This window comes from Mauremys mutica, chromosome 5, assembly GCF_020497125.1.
Source record: "Mauremys mutica isolate MM-2020 ecotype Southern chromosome 5, ASM2049712v1, whole genome shotgun sequence".
Taxonomy (NCBI): Eukaryota; Metazoa; Chordata; order Testudines; family Geoemydidae; genus Mauremys; species Mauremys mutica.
The window spans coordinates 60,632,259-60,656,991 of NC_059076.1; the positions used below are offsets into that span (position 1 = coordinate 60,632,259).

Genomic DNA, 24,733 nt, shown 5'->3' on the forward strand with positions numbered 1-24,733 from the left:
CATGCCTTGTTCCTCCTCCCTTTACACACACACACACTTTGGGCAAAACTAGATCCCAGAGTTCTGTTTTCTCTTAAGGAGATAAGATTTTATTCATACTACATTCACACCTATATAGTAGAGATTAACGGAGATTCAAATACCAACTCACTTGTAGACAGCCTTTGTATGTCATTACTGGGCAGGCTGATAATTCATGGATCTCCTTTTATACAGGAAATATTGGGCTGAATTCTCTCACACCAGCAGAGGAACATTAGTGTAAAACCAATGTACATGAAAGAATCAGGCCACCAACTACAGAGATTTCCCCACCTGTAAGCTAAAGTTCTGCAAGTCAGAAAACAATCTAGATTGATGCATATTCTCTCCCCCTATGTTGGATACGTAGACAGCCCCAAATTAGAACATCTATTGGCAGGCTTGAATTACACCACAATGTAAGTAAAAATGGGTGTATGTCTATTATATTGTGGTAGTACCTAGAGACCTCAATTAGGGCAGGGTTTCATTTCATAGCAGAAGGCAGTCCATGCTCCCCCCCCCATTATAATATTTGAGTTAACTTGTCATCAGACACGTGGACCAACCAAAGATCTTCACTTACAAAAGAATCTAGTATTATTTTAAGTGGTAGCATATTAGCTAGATAGATAAGATTAGATAGATGAAAACAATTGCATACTATGGAAATAATATCTTGTAGAATGTGATTTTACTTAATCTTACAATTATTGCTAGGAAACAATGTTTACTTCAAGCCTAGTTTACAGTATGATGCTGCTCTTGTACTAAGACTGGTTGAAGAAGCCCCAAGGGTAGAATTCATGCTCTATGTCCAACTTTCCTGTGTTACACTCCTAATATTATGTTGTTATATTAATACAATTTGAAAACTATTTTTTGACATGTGAAACTTATAACAGCAAAATTGTTTGGGACAATTTACACATAATAGTCAAGATAACATACAAAATAAAGTCCCGCTGAATTGCATGTTTGTGTGTATAGCTAATGAAAAAAATATGAATGCAAGGTTTTCTATGAAGTTGCAGATGACTGTAAAACATTCTTCCATTAATTGACAGAGGATTTAATATATGCCCTTATGAACTACTACACTTGTAGTGCTCCCAATACAGAACAAATTAAGGAGTCCTTAACCCAGCCAGGTAAGATATCAGGAGTCAGAGAACACAGTATCAAAATCCTCTTTTAGATTTCCTTAGATTATAAATACTGAAAAAGATTAATCTATTTTTAAACGTGTTAAACTAAATCCCGAGAGATTTGGGACACAACTCTCAGTGATGTCAAAGAGAATGAAGAGGACTTAGTACCGCTCAGGTTTTCCCCACTATGTTATATTTATTATATGCCAAGTTTTTATGCCAATACCTATCTTGCTTTTCTTGTTTCTTCTCTCTTTCCACATTCTTATTAATTTTTCTTTCAATTTCGTAGTCTCTCATTTCCTTATTCCTTCCCGCTCCTGATGCTGTTACTATTCCTGCTATGACCCGAAACATCTTCTGCGCCTTCAGTATGCAAATTACCTTGATGTACACTGATTTACTGACATGTAACTTATGACACCACTTAGGTCACCTCTAAATTTGGTGTACTCTGCATAGTGGAAAAAAGGTAATATATCCCCCAACCAAGAATTACTGCCCCAATGCATTTGCTTTTTAGGAACTTTGGGGATATAATGTACCTGTGATTCCTACTGAGAGCAGGGAGGACTTAATATAGGTCCAGGAAGTGGATCAGTTGTGTGTATTTATAACTGCAATAGGAGAAGACTTCACTGTCAGAGCACAGAAGATCTGAGAATAATGAAAAGGAAACTTCCTGAGAGTTTTGTGGAAGGTGTCAAGACGCTCAAGCATCTAAGAATGATGTTATTGGTATATTAGAAAAACAGACTGCTAGACATACAGAAGAATCATAAAATAAAATGTCCTCTCTAATTTAGAAGGACATTTTAATTTTTTCCTTCTTATTTTATCCATTTTCATGTAAAGTAGTAAAAAACCAAATTATAAAATATTAGGAAGCCAACATGTTGAAAACATTATATAAAGGTACCATATTAATAAAAGCAACTTTATATTTTATTTGGAAATCAACTACCGGTAATTATATTTGACTCAAATAGCATAAGCCTTACAAGGATACTTTCAACACTTTTGATTCAGTTTCATTCCATGTTAAAATGAATTTATCCAGCCTTTACAATGTATAACTAGCTGTGATACAATAAGTTTGCTTTTATAAAAAGTTGTATTGATCCATAAGATAGCTTGTTTTTCAATACAAGGCAGTTTGATCTGTTAAATTAGTTTGCATAATTTACTACTACTTGGCAGTATCTAACTAAGCTGCCTATACCACCACACCTTTGCTTTTTTATTGACTAATCAGGTGTCTAATGCATATGTGCACGTATGTGTGTGTGTGTATATATATATATATATATATATATATATATATATACACACACACACACACACACACACCACATGTGGATGTTTTTACCACCTCAAATGGGGGAAATTCATTCCTGTAAAGAGGGACATCTCAAGGCTTATTCATCACTAAAGTTCCACTGTCCCTGTATTGGACTTAGACTTTGTTTTTATTTACAGCAGTGCTAAAAAGGAAGCCCATCCATATGTTCTTGAATCTCGATGGAACTTATAAATAAAAGTGCAACAATTTAAAATAACCCACCTCAAATTTCCCTCCCCCTTGAATAATTTCCCATGGCTACAATTACAATTTCTTTCCATTTCCAAACACCTGGTATAGAAGAGGAATGCTGCACTGAGTCCTTGAAGGTCATCAGGTTCAGGCCAAAACGGTGTCAAACACTTTTGCTGGCCCTCTGCAGAGGTGAGTTCATTGATAAAAATAGGGCAATCTTAAATCTATTTTTGTTGCAGACTGGTCCCACTTTAAAAAAAAATTATACTGCTAATAGTTACACATTCTTTTTACCATATAACTCACTCCTGATTTCTTTTAAATAAATTCAAACTTTTGTACAAAACATATTAAAATGTGAAGGCTAGAGGCCCCTCCCTTCCTCCCCCAAAAGTTTAATTTGAAATGAATAACAGCACATTATCTGTTTCTGCAGACTGACACTGTCACTGACCCATATTTAATAAGTCAAAAATATGGTGTCTAATCTATGTCTTAATGTCAATTCTGGTACAGGCAGGGGAGGGCGGGAACACACATGGACCAGTGTTCACATTGCACTTCCTGGACCAGGGAAGCTAATGATGGACCAGTGGACCAAATTAAGTGATAAATCCTGGTCAGGTGCCACCTGAGGGACATTGATTTTTTTTAAAAATGTAAATTTCAGTCTCAAGACATGAAAAGGGTAGTTACAAAAGAAGTGCAAATCAAATAAATTATTTCATTGTAATTTTTTTTAAGAGTTTTTTTAAAGTGACGGCAGTGGTAATAAAATTTTGGGTAGTATCCAATATTTACTTCCATATACTGAATAGAAACTGACATGTCTGACTCTCCCCTCCACCCCACCACCTCACACTTTGTTCATCTTCCTGCTAGTTTACACAAATTTGAATACAGATTTAAGGAATTATAATTGAATTTATTTAAATTATTCAATTATTCCATAGTGTATTTGAAGGAATCTGATGGTTAAGTTATACAGGGTTTACACAGCTACTCCTGCTGAAATGTGGTTTTACTTCACCTTTTACAGCATGTTGGTCTATGATAAAGGCTTAGTGTAAAGTGTTAACAGGTTAGTCATTTAAGTAACTTTTTTGTAAACCAAATCCTTAAAGAATGTTTAGTGACTAACATTTGTTTTTAAATTATTAACTTAAAAATAAGACTTGGTGCTAAAAAATAATCCGAACCAAGATGCAACCCTCCCCCAGCACACCTGAATAAACACACTATAAACTGAAGAGGTCAGCAGGGAACATGGGGAACAGACTCTTCCCCAGGGCTGCAAAACTATGAATGGAGGAGCTCTGTGGTCTCTACTGGCATCTCAGGGCCACAGCAGCAGCCTCCAGTTGCTTCCCTATACAATTTATTGCAGGAAGATGTTTAGCTGGGGAATCCCAGCTCCCTTCCCCCAAGAATTCCCTCCCTGCTTGGGTGCATGAAACTCCCCTGAAGCAGGGCAGGTGCAAAACCCCTGTGCAGGATCTCCATATCCTCATTTTAAGAGTATCAGGACTCATGGATGTAGTGCATATACAAACATATACATAATGTAAATAAGCAAATGCATCATTCCTGACTGTACTCTGTAATACAATTTTGGATACAGTCAGAGTAACAGAACTGACCGCTCATGTATTCTATTGATAGAACCACAACAAATTTCCCACTTACTTTAATCTTAATCTGCAATATTCAAACTACTCTATTCCTTAAGAAAAAAGAAACCCTGACAATTGCACCCTGTTTTGTAATTTTTTTTCTATAGACAGAATAAATAATGCTAACATCCTCTTTTGAACCAAGTCCTTAGTCTGCACAGCTAAAAGGTTATTGCCATGATGCATTGTCTCAGAAGTGCAACATCTTCTCCCAATTTGATGGTATTTACAAGAAAACAGCGAAAAGAGGCCAATTTTCATTTCCAGCTTCAATTCTGATGTTTTTGAAATCAGATCATCAGTTGTCCTTGAACTAGGAATATAGCTTAATCTTAAAATACTCCCTTAATCACTCCGTAGTTTATAACTGTGTTAATAAAAGAGCTAAATATACAAAGCAAGATTGATTTTTAAAGGCAAGATGTTGCCAGAGTAAACTGGGACTTTTAGACTATGACACAAAGTTTCAAAATGGTTTGATTTATGGGAGCATCGCTGTCAATGTGCACATAAGTGACGGTTATGAAGTACACAGATGTGTGTTTGCAAATTTCTGACTTGTGCAAGCACTTCAGGATTTACACACACTATTCAAATGTACATTTTTGAAAATATGGGCTTTTGGCTCTATCCGAATATGAACTAAACATAACTGCAATCCCTTGTCCTCTGTGGCCTGAATCTGCCATTGTGTAACAAAGCATGATTACAAAAACTCTTCTGAACAGACCACTGCTTTGCCTAGCGAACTGCTTAAACCAATTTAAGGGATTCAGAATCCTACAGTGCGATCTCTAGATTTCATGAGCAGCCTCTTAAAAACATAGCTCAATCTACTCTAAACAATAAATTAACGGCAAAAACAGAGATTGTGAAGTTTCAGCATCAAAAGATAGTACTTTTGATTTCCATTGCTTTGAATTAATGTGTCTTCACCCTTATGAAAAACAATTACTTAACTTGTTTCACAGTATGTTTCAACAGTCTTAAAATTTTATTAAAGAAAAATAGGCAAAAGAAACAATATTTAAAAAGTTATTTCTACATTCATGCAAGGTGTACATTTCAGCATTGCACTCTTGAAATAGCAATGTAGATTTAGGTAGATACAATTTAAAAAAAATGCAATTTTTCAGTGCCATCTGCATCCTTATCGCTCATAAAAAGGCAGCAGCAACACATAAAAAGAGACAAAAAAAAGAAATGGAAATGTAGTCTATTTACAGGTTCCACATAACTGCAGCATCATGTTAGGATAATATGGAATTCAGAAAAAATGTTAGCAAAAGGGCTAGGAAAAACCCCATATTTTGACAGCCTAGGAAAACTAAAATCCCACTGTGGACAAATTTAATTACTTACTCCCTGATACTGGCTTATGCTTAAAAATTTTGAGTCCATTGACTGATGAGCATATCTAAACTGCAGCTACAAAACTGATCTCATGCCTGACAATCTTTTTGCTTATTTTTAAAAAGCTAAATAAATAATTTACTATCCTGGTAGCTTATACTGCCCTCCAGGAGACATGTACATGTATAATTACACTCACTTTGCACCTTCTACTCTACTGCACTTTGGGAGTGATCTTCATTTGGTGAGGTTTTAAAAAAAAAAAAAAAAAAAAGGAGAAAAAGAAAGAGTGGAAGGTAAATTTTCAGCCTCAATGTGATGTGCTGATCATTCAGTGCAACCACAGTTCTTAAATGTGGGTCCAATCAGACATCATCTTGTCCTTGGGTGAGGCACAACATTTGCACAAAACAGTTTAATCTTAAAGTAAATGAAAGCAAATGCTAATTAACTGACAATCTTATTTTCTTGTCAGACAATTCAAGTTGTCCTTGGATAATCCACCTTAAAAACCATGCCCTACCTGTGACCATGGATCACAAAGAGTTAAGATTTCAAATACTAATGGTAATTCAAGAGCAGTGCAACAGAAAAAAAAGCCCAAAAGAGAATCTTATTTTAGAAAAAAGCTTTTGTCAGTTTAATTCATAACTGACTGGACTAAATGTTGTCCTAGCATGTATTTAACTGAAGAATTCTGATCCAGAAGTAAAACAAAATCTGAAACTTAGGTATATTATCTATGCAGTCCTTATTTTCTGTAAAAAAAAAAAAATTGGAAATATTTAGGTAATATAATTCTTACAAAGGTTATTCCCATATAAAATATGCAGTGCATTCTCTGTTAAATCAAATCTAAACACTCAAAAAAGGTGTTTTTTAAAAAAAAAAAAGCAAGACACCTTAGTAATTCCAGATCATATAATGCATAAATACTAAAAAGCATGATTAACTTAGTCAGTTATCCACGTTACAGTAGGAGTAGGAATATGCCCACAAGTAAATCAATGGCAAAACTCTCATTCATTTCAGAAAGAGCAGGGTCCAGCCATTAAAATATTTTTTGCAAAAGTTAAAAAACAGAACTGCATTGCTTAACAATGCTACAGAAGCAGAAACTTAGTAAGACAAAAAGATTTTCTAGCATTTGTTTCATTTGTTTTTAATTCAGTGTCTATAAAAGGGGCATGGTGAGGTCCTATCAGTATCCTGCTGAAATGCAGTCAAGCCAAGCAAAAGAAGAGTTTTGATCTTTTTGTTTGCTCAAAGTTCAGCACTGGGATTCAAACACAGCTGAAAGCAAGACAAACAGAAGAATCAGAGCACAGACAGAAGTTCCTGCTTGCTCTTCCAGCAGCAAATGCAATTCAGTTTCTAAAAGCCCTCTGTCTCCTCCCCATGCCTCTGAAGTGAGAAAAAGAGAACAACCTTCCAGCTTCCCCATCCCCCATTTTCAGTAAGACAGAGGCCATGGTGGCCCCCTAGAGGGGGCAGATAAGACAGCCATGGTTCTCCATCCCTCATCTGTAGGGAGGGGGGATAGAAGAACCCCTGGTACTTTCATGGGGAGAAGCATTTAAGAATGGAGCATTCCCACTCCCTGGAGTATAGCGAGAGAGATCTTCTTGCCAAACTGCCTGCCTACATCTCATGCTGGTCACAGGATAAAGGTGGGTGCTGATGCTGGTATGTGAGAGTGTGATAGTCGATATGTAGGGTGGAAGCAGAGTTGCATCTGTGCAGGTGTGTGGACATACAGGCATGGAGCAGCCAAGAGCAAATAGATATTTTGGTCAGAGAGGGTGGAAAGACAAGGACTGTGGGAAAAGCAATGTCACCAACTCACAATTTTATCATGAGATGCACAATTTGATGATTCTTTTTTAAAGTTCCTCATGTTGGCATCAGGAAGGAGATGGAGAACAGTCAGGGAAAAGGAGGAACAGAAGGGAGTCTGAGAGTATGATAGGGAATGGGAATGGCAGAGAAGGAGAATGTGAATGGTAGGAAACTAACTAACTGTGAGGGCAAAGGAAGGGAAGTATGGGAAGACATGAATGCTTGGGACAGCCAGGAACATGAAGGGTGGCGCACAAAGGGGGAGACAATTACAAGGAAGAAGGATGGAGAAGAACAGATGGTGCCCACACCAGGTAAGTAACTGAATTTCCCGTCTGAGCTACTTCCTCCACTTCATATGCATTTAAAGTTTCATTTTGAATCTGATATAACCACACATCTCCTTAGGTTCTCAAAAAAATCAAAAGATTTTTAAAAGGTGAAACTTATTTTGTAAAGATCTTCCAACTGGAGGGTCTGAATCACGATTTATATATTATATATATATATATATATGCATGCGCAGAGGTAATGCCAGAAAAGAGGAAAGAAGTTGTGTGGTAGCAGCTGAAGTACCTATATAATTTTTTTTAAAATTGAGGGACTATTTAAAAATAGTTATGCTTCTGTATGTAAACAAACAAGTTTTGTTTAGAAGTCAGAATGTAAAGTTGTGGAATGATAGAAAAAAATTGACCAAAACTGAATTACTCTTTGATTCCTCTCTTAAACACACTGCTGTTCAGTGTTGCTGTAACAACGGATGCCACATTTCCACCTTGGAGGCACACACATGGCAAAGTAATTCATGTACATACTACTCTAATGCAACTGCCAGATATGTGTGAGGCATATCAAATTAACATTAAATGAACTTTACAACTGGAAGTGTATTCTTATATAATGGGAACATTCAAAGCAGACTTTTATCTATCAATGTGTTCCTTTCACTACCCTTGTCTACCCACAACATAATGTATATTTACTAGATGAGAGAGTTAAGTCTGTATGTGCAGCTTTAATGTTTGCATTTCCCAACTTCAGTGCTTGACCTATCAACCTTAACATTCTGTTAAAATATTTTCCCCAAACAAATTTTGATTTCAATGAGCCTTACATCAATTCTAGCTTTTTCTATTATGATAAGAGATGTAGTGCTTATGGTAGTTTACAATAGAAGATACCTTTCAGAAGCATTCCTTACAAATACAGATACTAAACCCAACAGTAATCTATGTAAAGCACCTGAGTAAGTATTTAAATCCAACCTGTAAGTTCCATTAAAGTTAAATGCTTTGCTGAACCCGGATGGTTTATTGACTCTAGGCCTCCCATACTAGTCCCACTGTAGACTATTTGAGTACTGCCTGAGTAAAGGCTTTGCAATGTTATTCTCACTATCACAATAAACGTACCTTTATGTGCAAACACATCTTTATAACAGTCAGATGTCCAATAAACCAGCCACATTTACAGTGGATATATAAAGATGTAATGGTTTTCATACAGGACATTTCAGAAATCACAGTCTTCCAGTCCTTATTAAAATTATGACCTACCATATATACTCATTCATAAGCAAAAATTTTTTTAGTAAAAACGGGAAACACCAGAGAAGGTGGTCGGCTTATGAACGGGTATAGAGAGGGAGAGGTGGGACATAGCCCCTCCCCCCAACAGAGGGAGGAAGGAGAGGCAGCGCTGCCAGAAGGGAAGAGGCGGGGTCAGACTTTTTCCACCACACTGCTCCCCCCCCAGCCTCAAAAGCAGCTGCAGATCTGGGGCTGGCAGGCTGCAGCCATGCCGCTTAGCTCCACCCCCCAGACCAGGCAGCGGCCACGCCACTGGAGCACGCTGCAGCCATGCCATTCATCCCAGCCTGCTGAAACATGCTGCAGCTGCGCTGCCCGGTCTGGCCCACCAGAGCAGGCTGTGGCCACGCTGCCCAGCCTGCCAGAGCAGCTCCAGCCCGGTCAGAAACATCCTCCCCTGGCTCTTCCCAGGGAAGGTGGGAAGGGATGGGAGGAGGAGAGTGTGGGAGTCCCAGGCTAGGGGTGGGGTCACGTGGGGGGGTGGTCACAGGGGTTACTCCCCTGACTCCCAGCTTCTCCCCGCACAAAAATTTCCCCACCAGTTGCTGTCCCGGTCCATTGGGGTAAGCAGCTGGCGCACCAGGACACTTTGTTTACTTAGGTTTACCTCCGTGCCTGCGGACTCTCAAGGTAAACAAACCATCTCGGCCCACCAGCGGCTTATCCTGATGGTCCGGGAGCGAAAAGGTTTGCTGACCCCTGAATTATAGGGTCGGCTTATGAACAGGTTATAAAAAATTTCCATTTTTACTTATCCGTCTCAGTGTGTGTGTGTGGGGGGGGGGAGGTCAGCTAATAAACGAACCAGTTTATGATCGCATATATACAGTAATTTGTATTTTCAGTAGAATTTTGTTAATTTAGATTTCTTTAATCTGCATATTTTAGAATCTGCACATAAAAATTGGTGCCATCTTCTCACCTCTCAGCAAAGCTTTAATAGCAGACTTCTGTTACGAGGTCTTATATTACTGAAAGTACATTATGAAAGTATAATACTATGCTATTATTTTATAATAAATTAACCAAATAAATGTGTTGCAGTATCCTAGTTCTCTGTGTTTTCAGTTACTCACAAATTCAGCAATTAGGGCAAATTGTCAAGTTTCCCCTGTAAGTTTTTCCATACCCCATGGCTTTTCTGACCTCCAGATTTTCATAAAAGACAAAAACATTATTAAAAACCTTTAAAAAGCCAATGTTGTGGATAAACAGATTTAAATATGCAGCTCTCTAGGGCACAAACATCCATGTCACATATTTTGCTCTATGTGGACCTTTCACTGACAATTTTTTGGATGCAGCATCCAATAGAAATTATCTTGCATTAACATTTTTTTCCATTGAAAATTAAGCCTCAAAAAGCCAAATTTTCAGAGGATCTTGGAAATGTTGTGCTATACATTTACAAAATCTGAATTTGTGAGCACAAAAAGTCCACAAACAACTGAGGAAACAAAAATAGCAGACCACTGGGCACATAAATGCACATAGGTACAGCTAAGGAACACTTTGAACATTTGGCCTCAAATATTCATGTGAATAAATTCTCATTTACTCTCCTATTGAGGGAAATAAAAATAACACAGAAGTTGCTGCTTTAGCAAGACTACACCAAAAATTGTTAGAAAAATAACTTATAAATAAGCTACAAAGAAAATCGATCATTTAAAAAAATGGAAGAAAGCAAAACTATGCTTAAAACTAACTTTTACATTAAAGAATCATTACTTAGTGACAAACTTTTCATAATACAGTCAAACCCCGCCATAACGCGAAATCGCATAACACGCGATCACAGGCTGGCTCCCCTTTAAGGTACAGTATAATACAGTATGGTACTGTACCAATGGTCCCCAACACCATGGCAGGGGAGAGAAGCTGCAGCCCCGCACCTGCTGGGGACAGAGAATTCGGAGGCTGCTGGCACTGGTGCTCTCTGTCCCCAGCAGCAGCGGGGCCCCAAGCTTCTCTCCGGCTTCTCCAAGGCTGCGGGCGCCGGTGCTCTCTGTCCCCAGCAGGCGGGGAGCTGCGGCTCCTCTCTCCTGCTGGGCACTAGGCACCAGGGGCACTAGGTGGTGCACCTCAATGCACTGCTTTGGGGACCACTGAAAACCTGACTGATTTGAAACCCCGCTATACCGCGACCCTGCATTTAGCACGATGGATTTTTTTGGACCCCAAAGGTCGCATTATAGCGGAGATTCACTGTACTACTTTTAGGAAGCTAAGGTGGGGAAAAATCTTGTCAAGTTTGGAGAACATTTTAGCAGCTTGGCACTGTTCTATAAAGTCCTCTAGTACAGGGGTTCTCAACCTTTTTCTGAGCCCTCCTCTCCATCCCTCCCCCCCAACCCAATCATGATATTAAAACTTACTCCTGAGGGCATTCTGCGCCAAAAGAGTAAAAATTCTGTGCCAGAAAATTAAAAATTCTGCACAGAATATTTTAAAATTCTGCAAATTTTATTTGTCAAATAAATGTGGAGGCTCCACCATGGCGCTGGGGAGCACAGGCCTCTGGCTGCACAGGAGGTGGGAGACCATTGAGCAGCTCCTCCCCTCCAGAACACGGACTCAGCAGTGACGCTGAACCCAATACTGACACAGCGCAAGGACCGGGCCTGTCCCAGAAACATCCCAGGGCCCTGCCCCGCCGTGCCAGGTACACCAGGTGTGGGCAGGCAGGCTCAGCAAGGCAGGATCCAAGTGGGCTTAGTGTGCGGGGGATCTAAGTGTGGGTTGGGAGGGTTCTGTGTGGGGCACAGAGTTAAAAATGGAACCTACCAAACTGAAATGGCACTGGCCAAAAATGTCATTCAAATCACCGGAAAATAAAAAAAAGTTAAACCTGAGTAATTTCTTGTGTCACCTGTCTGAACAAGTAACACTTCTGAACCACAAATCTCAGTCAATGCCCCAGGGTTGTTTTCTCAACCATCTGTGCATGGATCTTCCCACTCTTGAACAGGAAGGGGATGTGACCACATTCCACTTGGGAACTATGTTGAGAGAGGAAGTGGAAACTGGGCAGGTTGGGGAGAGGAGTGGGGTGAGCCAGGGGTCGGGGGAGAGAGATACATTGTCCCTCTCTGGCCCCACTGACGCTGTATTAACTTTTCTGCAATATCCTCTTCCCAATCCCTGCTATACTTGGGTGCCCTGAAGACAGCAACCATGAGTCCCTAGTAGCATAGCTACCATAGAGCCACTCTGCCATAAATCCACTGGGTTAGGGAACAAGCACTATTTTGGGGGGGATGGGGGAGGGACGGATGCAACAGGCAGATCCCTCCAGTGGGATGGTGTTGGGGGATTGCCACAAAAGGATTTTACCGTGTAAGAGGATGAATTGGCCCAATATGTGAATTTTAATTACTATTGAAATTACTCTTAGTAGCTGTTAGTGGTAAACCTATAGAAATATTGGTTGCATTTTTTGCACCAAGATGACTAAGAAAAAATAAATAAAATGAAAGTATATATAAAGTGAGGTGTTCTGGTAAGTTGCTGAGAAAAGGCACATTGGCACTGAGGCTTTTTCATCAATTCTGAAGCAGAAGAAGGTTATCTTTTTCAGTTTTACTGTTGTTTCAAGCAACCATGACGTGTTCCTTAACCATTTTGAAAATTACATAGCTAGCATGATCATGAGTCTTAGAACTGCATTTTGCCTCAGATGAGCAATCGCTTTTAAAAAAATCTCTTATTTTCATTCCAAGTGCACATTTCTTTCAATGAAGTCACACAACCAAACATACCTGACTGGTTTTAAACCCACGTTGCTATTTACTTTATATTTTTTCAAAATGAATGATATTTCTAAGAAATGTTATTTACATGTGTGATGCACACTGAAACATTTTATGCACCTTAGTTTTTTTAAAGAAACATGCTGTACACACATTAGCATAAAATTCAAAAGAAAATGTATTTTTGCATGGGAAAACATCTTTCCTCATCATATTAAGTACTAGTTCTACAAATAATAAACCCTTATTGACTAAACATCATCAAAAGAGCAACAACTATGAAAAACAATGATGAAATAAATGAGGAGAAAAGGGGAATGTTCCTGACGATGGTTTGTACTGGGCATAATCAGCATGGTGACAAGAATCTGTCATGTCTGGATAATGTTTATTAGATCTGGTTAGCAAGAACAATTGACTTGTGAAAGTCCCAGTTTAATAGGTATCATTTTAAGAAAAGAATATTCATTCTCATTAATGGCCTCAAGATTAATTCTCAAAACCTAAATTTAACTTTGCTCCATGCCCAGCCATCCTATGCCTTCACCTTGTAAGGCAGCTGTAAATTAGAGGGCATCTTAGTGTTCGTTATGTGCATCCTGAAAAGGAATAGCATGAGGTGTGTCCCCCCCGCATTAAACAGGGTAGACAGGGACTAAGAAAGAAAGAGTTACAGTTGTGTTTTGAGACTTAGTAGGGAGATAACCATTCCTAAAAAAAAAAAAAAAAAAGTGACATCTTATATGAAAGTTTTTCTGCACTTATCAGTACTTTTTGACTTCTGAACAGATCTCTTTCTGCACTTAAAGAGATTAGTTTCTCTGTGGCAAATAGATTCCTATCTCCATTAAACACTATATAAACACCACACGCACCCAATCATTAGCAAATAAACAAAAGTTCTTATGTTTTGAATTTTTCCTTCAAACACAATCCTAAGTAACAAATACTAAGACAACTACAATACATTTTAAGTAAAAAATACAAGCCATTTCTGAATTTTAAAAAGTATTCAAGAGAATTTACTCTACTTTCAAAATGACCTATGAAATTTACTAATCTATAATGTGAAAATGAGGACTGCAATTTCTTTCAAACTTCATACAAAGCCATTCCAAACAGCTTAACAGTAGTATTGTTTTACCACCACAATAGGGTTATGCTGTGAAAATGATAATATATGCTCCTACTCTGAAATGTACAACAGATGGGTGGACTGCTATGACCAGGCAAAGCCCCACATCATCTTCAATGGGGCTCTGCACAAATGCAGCAGTATACGGACATGATAAAAAATTCAGGATCTGGGTCATATACATAGTAAGGACAACACTGACACTCATACCAAACATGCATCAAAAGTTTAGATTCCAGTCTAAGGGCACGGATTATTTACCTATTGGTCTAAAAAGAGGCAAATAAGTGGGTAGAGCTATCCTTGACTAGTGTGACAGACAGATCACAAGACATTTCTACAATACTGGTAAGAAATTTCATATGTCCCTACAGAGCAGTTTAGGCATTTAATTGTTGGTGAACATGCTCATAACAATAAATTTATACAATGTCACAAAGTGAAACATACAAAAAAAAAGTCATAACATATGAGCATTTGCAACCCTTATTCTTGACGAGTAGCACTTAGTGATGCAAGTACTCTCATGGATGTCACTAGGACTACTTACAGAAGTAATGACCTCAATGTGATTTTTTTCCTTTAAATATTTCACTAACCCTCTAGTGAACTTTATTCTAGAATACAGAAAACTATAGTTTAAAACTTAAATGTGCCGGATTGCGGTATACCCAAGTTTTGTATTAGGGGTGATTTTGTATTTTCAAGTTGAGACAGATACCAAAAAAAAAAAAAAGTATGTCAGCAGAATATGTGCTTTATGGAATAGCCAAAGCAAATGTGAAATATGGCTTGGAAAATGATAGGGTGGAGGAAGAATGACTGGATTGGTGTTTATTTACATGTTTATTAGGCTTAGGGAGAACATTTCTTTAATTCTGTCTTTTGCCCCATAGGCTTAATGTAGACAGATTTCCATCCTGTCAGCCACAAGTAGTATATTCAGTTTGTTTTTTAAATTAGAACATACAATTAAAAAAAAAATCTGAAAAATAAAGTATAAATAGAATATATTTTTCTGTGATTTCTCCCTCCCACCCACCCCCCAAAAAGGAAAAGATAAATGTTGCATTCCAAAAAGGTAGTGAATCTACTAATCAGAGCAAGGGACCTGGGGTGGGAAAACCTGAGTTCTGTCCCCAACTCTTCAACTGATTACTCTGCACAATCTTCAGCAAATTGTTCTGGCTGCACCTACACTGTCAAAAACTGGACATGTGAGTCACCAAAGGAGTCCACCAGTGCAGCTCTCCTGGCAGTAGCAACAGTGCAAGCTGTAAAGTAGAGAGAGCTCAGGTGTGCTCTGAGCAAGGTTAGATAGATAGATAACACAATGAAAATGCTTAAGCCCTGTTTACAGTACAACTTCCACCATCACTATCATCAGTATAACTGCACCAGTGCTTAATTATAGGTCTCACTGTTTCCTCTGTAGAGAAGGACTTCAAATCTCTATTAAATAGGCATAATACCACTCATTTTTATAAGATTCACTGAGATCCCAGGTTGAAGTGTGTTATATTAATGCAAAGTATTATTACTACTCATTTGTGGTGTCACTACAGAACTATGATAAATGTATACTATCAACAATTCTAAAGTCAATTATTTGCACTTACTTGCAGGCTTCTTTTATACCTTCCCTATTCTAAATGTTATTGCCCTAAATACACACACTGTTCTATTTGAAGTATAGGGATATTCCATTTGTTATTAAAGCATGACTACTTATGATTCAGAAAAGTAGTATACAATTCAAATGATATTGGCATATTTCACTTCACCGGAAGTGACTAAATCAGACTGTAGTTGTTTCAAATGTGTCAAGTCTTTAAAGCCCTCCTCAGTTTAAGAGAAATTTCTATGCATGTGTAAAGCACAATGTGCATACAATTACAATTCAGAAATGTTTGCCACAGACCCTCATGCTTAGTTTTTAAATTTAGTCAATTAAAGATGGATACAAGTTCATAACACAAAAAACTTAGAAACTTTAAGTCCCTAATGTACCATTTCCATTTTGTTTATTTCCTTCTGACCATCATCAACAGTACAAAGCATTAAAGCAACAACTAAGAAATAATAGCCAGTATATGGCACATGAAAGTAATGGCAACAAGCTCCACTATTAAAAACAAACACTTATTGTGGAAGAAGCTCAAAAAGTAGCACTATCACATCTAATGATAATATATAATGTATTTAAATACTGAATATGAAACATGCAGGTTGTTTTTATTAAAACCAGAATCAAAATCTAGCAAGATTAATGAAGAAACTGACTAATAAGTCACTGAAATGCACCTAGAAAAGAAAAATGTATGCAGCTTTAGAAATTAAAAAGAAAATATCAAGCCTAAATGGGGAGAGGGGGGCTCGAAACAAACAGTCATACTTATTTAGACATTGTGTAGTATGAAAAAACAAACAGGATTTCAGTTTGCTCACCTTGACACATTTTCTGGAATGTATTCTAAAACTGGATACCCATCATGTCTTCTGGACGCTAAGTCAGTATGTGATTTCCATGTCTCAACTAGTGTACTGACTGGAGGAAATGAGCTCACATGCTGAAAAGTCTGTTCTCTAGCAACAGGTCGTGATAGAGATATTGTGCCTTGAGCTCCAATCCTGTAGTGAAATGACTGTCCACCTGAATTCACACCAACAATGGCAGACGATGGCATACTGTTCTCTTGATAATAGCTGCCATCATCAGGCTCCTGTTTAATACCCACAGGTAGGCCTGGATTTGGAAACCCACTACCTTCACAATTGCCATCAAATGATGAAACAGGTGGTCCTAAAATCCCAGAAAGAGAATAATAGTCTTTGTCGTCCATAAAAGAAAAATATGAACCATCCATAAATGGAAATGGATTTACTGCTTGATTCCCTTTAAAAGAGGCACCAGAACAAGAATGTTTAGCTGATTCCTGTTTTACTGGTACTGAAAATGGGGAATCAGAGTTGATTTTACTGTTTTCTCCAATACATGAGCTACCGAATGCTCCATCTGGGTCAGGCTTTATAAACTGAACAAGATTCATCTGACCAGCTACACAACTGTTTGAGATGGCATTCTCCATTTCCTCCATTTTAGGAAATGTGATTTCTTGAGCACCCTTGTCTTTTGTTTCTGGACTAGGAATAGTATCTTGGCCTGTGCTAGGTCCAGCAGGTGCACCAGAAACAGGGAAGCCTAGGGCATTGTTTACTGGGCTACAGATAGAAGATCCCACAGTGCTAACAGCTGGACTAGAAAGACTGGACCTATTATTTGTATTGGAAGGGCTGGCAATAGAGCACCTTGAGTTCATATTTGCAGGACTTGACACAGAAGATCTCATAGTGATATTATTAGGACTTGAGACTGGAGATTTCACACTGCAGTGACTAGGAGGGCTTGAAATTGGTGATTTCATGCTACTTATAGGACTAGAAAGAGGAGATCCCACATTACTAACATGTGCAGGACTGTGCAACCTAGAGCTCCGGTTTTCAATGTTAGGTGAGCATGACAAAGGAGTTCCTTGGCTGACTGGGCTGTGCACTGGAAAATTTACAAAATTAGAAGAAGTAGTTGAGGATACACAGTTAATGCCAGCTGGGCTACAAACTGAAGGAGTCATGTTCTGAGGACTACTGCCAGAAGGAGTTTTCTCAGGACACATTATAGGGCTTTTGACAATAGTGTGCATGAGACCACCATTCACAGAACTTCCAGAGTCTGATATCAAAGATCTCAAGGGTCTATTTGCACTGTTTAAGGGAGAGGCACAATGGCCATTTTCCTTATAGAACTTTACCAGCTGCTCAACATTTTGATAAGTCTTCCCAGGACTTATGCTCCCTTGTTGATTTTGCTGATCGTAGGTATAATCAGCATCTCGTATGGAATCCATGTATAAACCCATAGATTCAGCAACTGTTGCTGAAAGTTCCTTTGAGTCTGACTCACTCTTTATGTCAGAGTTTAAAATACCAGGCTGATTATTATCTTGCTGCAGGCTAGGGAGTAGTTCAGGTTTTTCTTTGCTGTTTCCTTGAGCATTGCTGTTTGGAAAAGCACCAGATACACAGCTTACGTTTACAATCTCCATATAGTTACTCTCATCAGTCCGTTCTCCAGCACCTGAAGAATACGCCACAGACTGAGAAACTTGACCCCACCGTTTCTCCATGTCTAAGCCTTCTGGGTAACTGTAGTATCCTTTTGTCTCCATAACTAGGAAAAAATACAAAAAAGTAAAATTAATAAATGATAGGCTTTTTATGATTCCATATTACAATTCTGAGATGTTAATAAATGTAAAATACTTTTATCATGTGATGTTATTTTCTCTACATAAAATCTAATATCATAAATGCTGTTTTAAAACAGCAACCATAGATTTTGATTAGCCGTAACATAGCCATGCAGACAAATAGGAGGGTGTACAGATCACCTCCTGCCCATGCAACTACTTTAGAGGGCTATTAAACTTTACCTCTGGGAGCTGAGGGAAGCACAAAACCTGCACAGCCAATGCTCCCTCCAGAGAACAAATGAGTGAAGTGGGAGAAGGACAGGCAGTGAATGGACCCATGATTCCACACTGCCCTCTATGCCAGCCAGGCCAGGCAGAAAATGAGCTGTACCTTGAAAAAGGCTGTAAGCAAAATACTCCTCACCTACCACAGCTGTGCATAAAATGTACTATCTAGTCCTACATTATTTTGAAAAGAAATCTAACAAATAAAGACTTTATTGAATTAAATGTTAGTTCAATGACTATTTTAGTGATTTTAAAAGTTATGTACAAAATTAAACATTAATACTTATAAACCTTACAGTATACAAAAGGGTTTTTTTAGTTTGATCAATATATTGAGTGCTCAGTATTCAATGTTAATGTCTAATCTATTTAAAACCGTAACATTTTTTTCCTCCCCAATTTTTTTAAAAAGTTTGTACTCAACCTAAATAAAAGAATTTGAAAACAGGATTTATGCAGTACGGCATCACCACTTATTCCTATCCATAGCTTGTTCCTCCATTAAGGGCTGCCTCATCATGTCCCTGCATACAATATCCCACCATCTAGTCAGTGGTCAGCTTCTAGGTTGGACTGACTGTGGTGGTGTTTGTATTATTTTCTTTGGCATCTTATGTGTTTGACTTCTGCAATGCCTCCACCAAAGTAATCTTTTTCAAATGGCAGCCAATCCTCCTCTCCAACTAATTTCTTTATTTGTCTTAAAATCATTGGACTTTACACCTGCCACCTTTGGAAGAACTTTCATCTGTACTGCCTCCAGCCGTCATATGTCTACTTAATTAAATCAGCTGCTTCCAGACCAGAGAGTAATACTGTTTGGAAGGAAACATTATATGATTTTGCTACTTTCCATAAAGTTTCAGATAAGATCATTAAACTCATGTATGTAATTGTATTAGGACTCCTGCAGTGCCATAAGAATCATTGGAAAAGCAAGCAACTGGTTCAAGTCAAAGTTTGGTGTAAGACAAGGGTGCATGGAATCATGATCGCTTTTCATCATGTTCTTAAACTGGACATTAAGACTGGTAGACAAGTTGGAGTCCATGACATTGGGTGATCTTGAGTTAAGCTCCTTAGTTTATGCAGATGACATCATATAACTGGCATACATTTGAATTAATGGTTAGACTCCTTGCTACCTAGGAAAATTTATGTAGTCCGCTTGGATATATAATAAATGCCAAGACGACAACATGCATCTTGGAAAAGAGACGATACATAAAGTGTTGAAATGCAGCTGCAGTGAAGTCATAGAACAGATAGAAACTTATGTGTACCTATCACTGCTGACAGTTCCATCAAGGATGAGGTTAAAAGTAGACAGCTGTGCCTTAGCCACAAGTGCTGCACAAAAATTTACGAAATTATGGACCAATAAAAGCATTATGTTTGGCATCAAGTTGAATTCCTTGCACAGCCAAAATGTTGATGGTCTTCAATAAACCAGTTACGTACATGTCAAAGTGTGTTCATATAGGTTAACATTTTCAAACATAAATGCCTACAGTTACACACAAACCAATATTTAGACTCCCAAAGAAACATATTAAAAACATGTTGAGCACCCCCAATACTCTCTGAAACCAAATGAAGCCATGGAGCAATTCAGCATTTCTAAAAGTGAGAACACTCATTTAGAGGCATAAATATGGATTTAGAGTGAATTTCAATCCTGTGCAGAGGCCCGGCAGAAGACTTGTGCACCACTTATATCCATTTAAGCCATAGAATTTAAGTGGTGCATAGTTAGACACCACTGCACAGGGGTAAATTTCATCTTTAGTGCCTAAGCATTAGGCACATAAGCTTGAAAAGCTTAACAAATCAAAGCCTATAACAGTCAAAGTGGCAAATTCCCTGATCCAGCAGCTATAGTAAGAGGTCCATTCTTTGGAAGATACATTTTGGGAGGGGTAAAAAGCCTGGAAAGATTTATATGTAGCCTGATATAAGCTAGGTCTAAAATTATAAATAAAAACACAAGACAAACAGGTTCCTTGGCAGTGCTGATTATTGTCACCAATAAGTATTGCAGTGGGTACTAATGCTAAGATTAGTATTTCGGATTGCTGATGGGATCAGGTCTGGGTTTGTTTGTTTTTTAAAAGCAAAAATTGATAAAAGAATCCATTGACTTGCGTATGCACATCCTATCTATATCCCATGTACTGTACTGACATTTTTACAAATCTCTAAGAAGTTTTAGCCCGGAGTCTAATTCACAAGCGTTGACAATGGAGGGAGGGACTGTATTTATGTTGGAAATTATACTTATGCGTTTGCCATTTTATAAATATTTATTTTTAACAAACCTGTTCCCCCAACATCAAAAATGTACTTGAACATTAACATTTGTGACCTAAGTGTTTCACCACCGAACATTCAACAAATGCAGTTTTTGCAGTCCAAGTCGCCAGACAATCAGGCATAAAACCCATTTCTCAGCAACGGTCAAATAAAATGAAATTATATGGTACCTGGAATCCCTGTACTGGGAAGGTCACCTAAGTGTAAGGAAATCAGAACTAAATCCAGTTTTTTTAAATTCTAATACACCTCTACCCCGATATAACACGAATTTGGATATAACGCGGTAAAGCGGCGCTCGGGGGGGGGGGCAGAGCTGCACACTCCAGCGGATCAAACCAAGTTCGATGTAGCACGGTTTCACCTATAACACGGTAACATTTTTTGGCTCCCAAAGACAGCGTTATATCGGGGTAGAGGTGTATCTAAATCAGTGACTAACTTGGAAATGTCATATTTCTTTTTTGTTATTTGAGTTTTCTTTAAATATCATTCATCAGTGTGCCACTTTGATGACCTAGATGTAATACTACTCAGGAGATCCAAGTTTTATCCTCAGACCTGACTATCCCAAGTCAGTAAAGTACCATTTACAAATGAAAGCAGATAGAAGTCTGACAGATGCAAATCTTAAATGCAAAGTTAAGGACTGGGGATAGGGTGACCAGATGTCCCGATTTTATAGGGACAGTCCCGATTTTTGGGTCTTTTTCTTATATAGGCTCCTATTACCCCCCACCCCCTGTCCCGATTTTTCATACTTCCTGTCTGGTCACCCTAACTGGGGACCATATTCTTCTGTCAATGACTCCCAGGCAATCACAGTTACTTCAGCAGCATTGCACAGGGTAACAGAGCAGAAAATGGCTCACATTGTCTTTCTTTTGCAGAATTCCCATGAATGGTAAAGGGTGTCCCACATGCAAAACAAGGGTAGTATATGCCCCTTGAAGAAGAAAAAAAAAGTGGATATATTTGTTTCTCCATTTGTCCTAAGACATAGAGCATTACATGGGATTGTGTGTGTGCGGCATGAGGGGAGGGAATGTGGCATATTCCTAGTTGCTGAATTGTTTTAAAAATCTCTACTTACTTTTCTAATTTTTTATTTCTTCAAGTTATTTGATTTTTTATTTAGGATTACAATAGTTTGAAAACATGGATTGAATTTATTTCCCTATTTGCATTAAGGATTAAAAATGAACTAGTTCTGTTTTTTCTTAGCAATGTCATATTAAACAGATAAGAATCAGATGAAAGACAAATGGCTATTTGCTTTGTCTTGTGTGTTAATTATCAAAAGATAACTTTGCTGAATTTAGAATTTTCTCCCTCAATACCCATCACCTCCTCTCACTTATCCTACAGTGATAGAATGCGTAATTTATTATTTCTTAATTATTTTCAAGACAACATTCTGTGATGGCATAAACTCAGAATTAAGGCTTCAGAATAGGATCACACAGCTAGAGAAAGCTTTATTATACAAATATGAAAAATTACCAAGATAGAAAATGGAGTATGGAAAGTATTTTCTTTATGTTTTAATGTGCTCTTTTTCCTCACATCCCATCCCCCCCACTAAACAGTTTAGCTTTATATTTTCATGGAAAAATTAGATATTCTGTATTGGATTATAAAATATAGGCACAGTTAGCTAAGTCTGGGAGACATATAATTCTAATTTACAGTATGAAAATGATTAGACTACAATACACAAATGGATCTGTACAGTACATCTGAATAAAAGGCCAAGAATGGAACATAAGGAATAGTCCTCTTTGACTAACCGTACAAAACAAAATGATGCCAGAGAAATCAAGGAAACATTGAGGATGTTTGTCACTGAAACCAAATAACCATGAAACATAGCTAGCAAATTGATTTAATATATATATAAATAAAACCAAATTACAGATTGATGAACATTAAACAGATCACTGCATGTACTCAGTTTGACTTCTACCTAGGTTTAAGACAGCTGATTTTATATTGGAAGTTGTTGAAACTTACTGACCTATTCCTAACAAACAATTACAAATCTGATCTGTGGATCTGCTTTTTAAAATGCAATAAACAAAACTTGGGGGGGGGGGAAATCTCTCTTGGTGTGGGAAAGCTTGGGTACAAGACACACTTGTAAACGACCAAGAGCCTAGACTAAAATCATAACATAATAAAAACATGCAGCATCTCCGGCACTAAAAAGGGACATCTGAAGCCCCATCTCCCCTTGCAAAAACAAAACAACGCAAAGCCCTACCTCCTTTGCAAAGTGGATACAACGACACTGAGCCATAAGAGGACAAGAACTGAGAGTACTTCCCCCGGACACCTGCGCTGTCTGTCTCTACCTGTTGCTACAGTCCGCATTTCCATTAAAGTGTAACCCACCTAAATCCAACATCCAGGCCAGAAAATGCAGATGGTTTCACATTAGAACAAGAAATAATTATTCGCCAGCAGGTAAATCCGCTGGCTTCCCTCTTAACCTGAAGTTCGCTACGTCGCCCAATGACACTGAGCAGGGCAGACGAAGAAAAAAAAAGGTGCCAAGTCCTTTTAAAAACATGTCACATGCTCAGATAAAGTTCAAGTTAATATCCCGCCCTTCGGTTGCCTCCACTGGCGGAGGGAAAGAGAAGAGCCGCGCTATTGGGCTCAGGAGGGTTTCTCATTGGACGAAAGCCGTTTCAGTCAACGGGCGGGCGACATGACTGATACAAAGTTGCTGCGACACAGGCTGGAAAATGTATCGCTCCTTAAAGCCACAGAGGCTCGTTGAGAGAGCGCAGAGCCTGGGACAGAGCTACCTTCTCCCAATGCAACGTGCAGCCCTCCAAACATCCCTTCCAGTCCAGTTCCCCAGCCGGAGTGGAGTCAGGACAGTGGCCCGCTGTTATCGACTGGAGGAGTTAAAAACGCCTCATTATAAATTAACGAGGGAAATACTTTTTTAAAGTGCCTTGAAATGAATCCAGGAGGGAGGTCCCCTCCCAACGGAGTCTTGGCAGGGCTGTGATGCAGAGCGTGCCCTCCCCGCTGGGGTTTTTGTCCATTTCACTCCCCACCCCTTTGACTGAAGGCAGGCTTGGGAGTGGGGGGGGGAGGGGGTTCCTCTCCTCAGGTAGAGCTAAAAACTAGGGTCTATAAAAAGGGAGCCTTTGTCTCCGCCCACCGCAGTCTCCTGGAGACAAAGTTAACTCCACCTGCGCCAAGGTGAGCAGCTTGACTGGCCAGGGAGCAAATTTGGAAGGACGCAGCCTTTTCCTTTCTGTGCTTATAATCATCGCCTCTTACCCGTGCAGCAAGACTATCACGTTTCCATTTCAATTTCCGTGTTTAAACAATGCATGAATATGCATGTTATCGATGCAGTAATGATTTAAAACAGAGAAACTCACTAAGGTTCAAGGACTTGTCCTTTGCTTGCCTCTGGGTTCATTTTATTGCGCCTAGTGTAGCCTTTGTAAATGCTGCGCACAGATTTTCTCTCTTTTCCTCCTTTTCAAGTGAGGGTAAATGATAAGTGAGGGCAATAAAAACGGTTTTAAAACTCGAGTCGCTGGCTGGAGCCTGAAGCATTTAATTTCACCCTCCTTGTTTGCTTGTTTCCAAAGTTTAGAAATATTTAAAAAAGAAAAGAACAATGTAAACTTTAAAATGATACATTCCTCAGTAGTTCTTTACCAACATCCTTTAACCCTGGGCTTCAAAATCAGCAATAACGACGGGCACTCCTAAGCATCAATCAATGAAAATGTATGTTTCTCCTTCTCCAGATTTTGACACCAGCAGCAATGGTGTAGAGAGCTTCTCTTTCTCGCCA

The 24,733-nt window shown here is 38.6% G+C and overlaps 1 protein-coding gene across 10 annotated transcripts in view; it reads right to left on the bottom strand.

The window, feature by feature from the left end:
• Window positions 1-24,733, bottom strand: part of NR3C2 (nuclear receptor subfamily 3 group C member 2) — a 293,477-nt gene that overhangs the window by 249,147 nt on the left and 19,597 nt on the right. For 7 of the 10 annotated variants that reach the window (XM_045018250.1, XM_045018254.1, XM_045018252.1 and 4 more), the window contains one exon: window positions 16,502-18,281. In XM_045018250.1, coding sequence (XP_044874185.1) covers window positions 16,502-18,279 — 1,778 coding nt within the window. In that variant the 5' untranslated portion in view covers window positions 18,280-18,281. Of the gene's footprint in view, window positions 1-16,501; window positions 18,282-23,167; window positions 23,188-23,298; window positions 23,919-24,733 lie in introns of those variants that run through there. The other 3 variants (XM_045018257.1, XM_045018253.1, XM_045018256.1) reach the window with 3 other exon arrangements.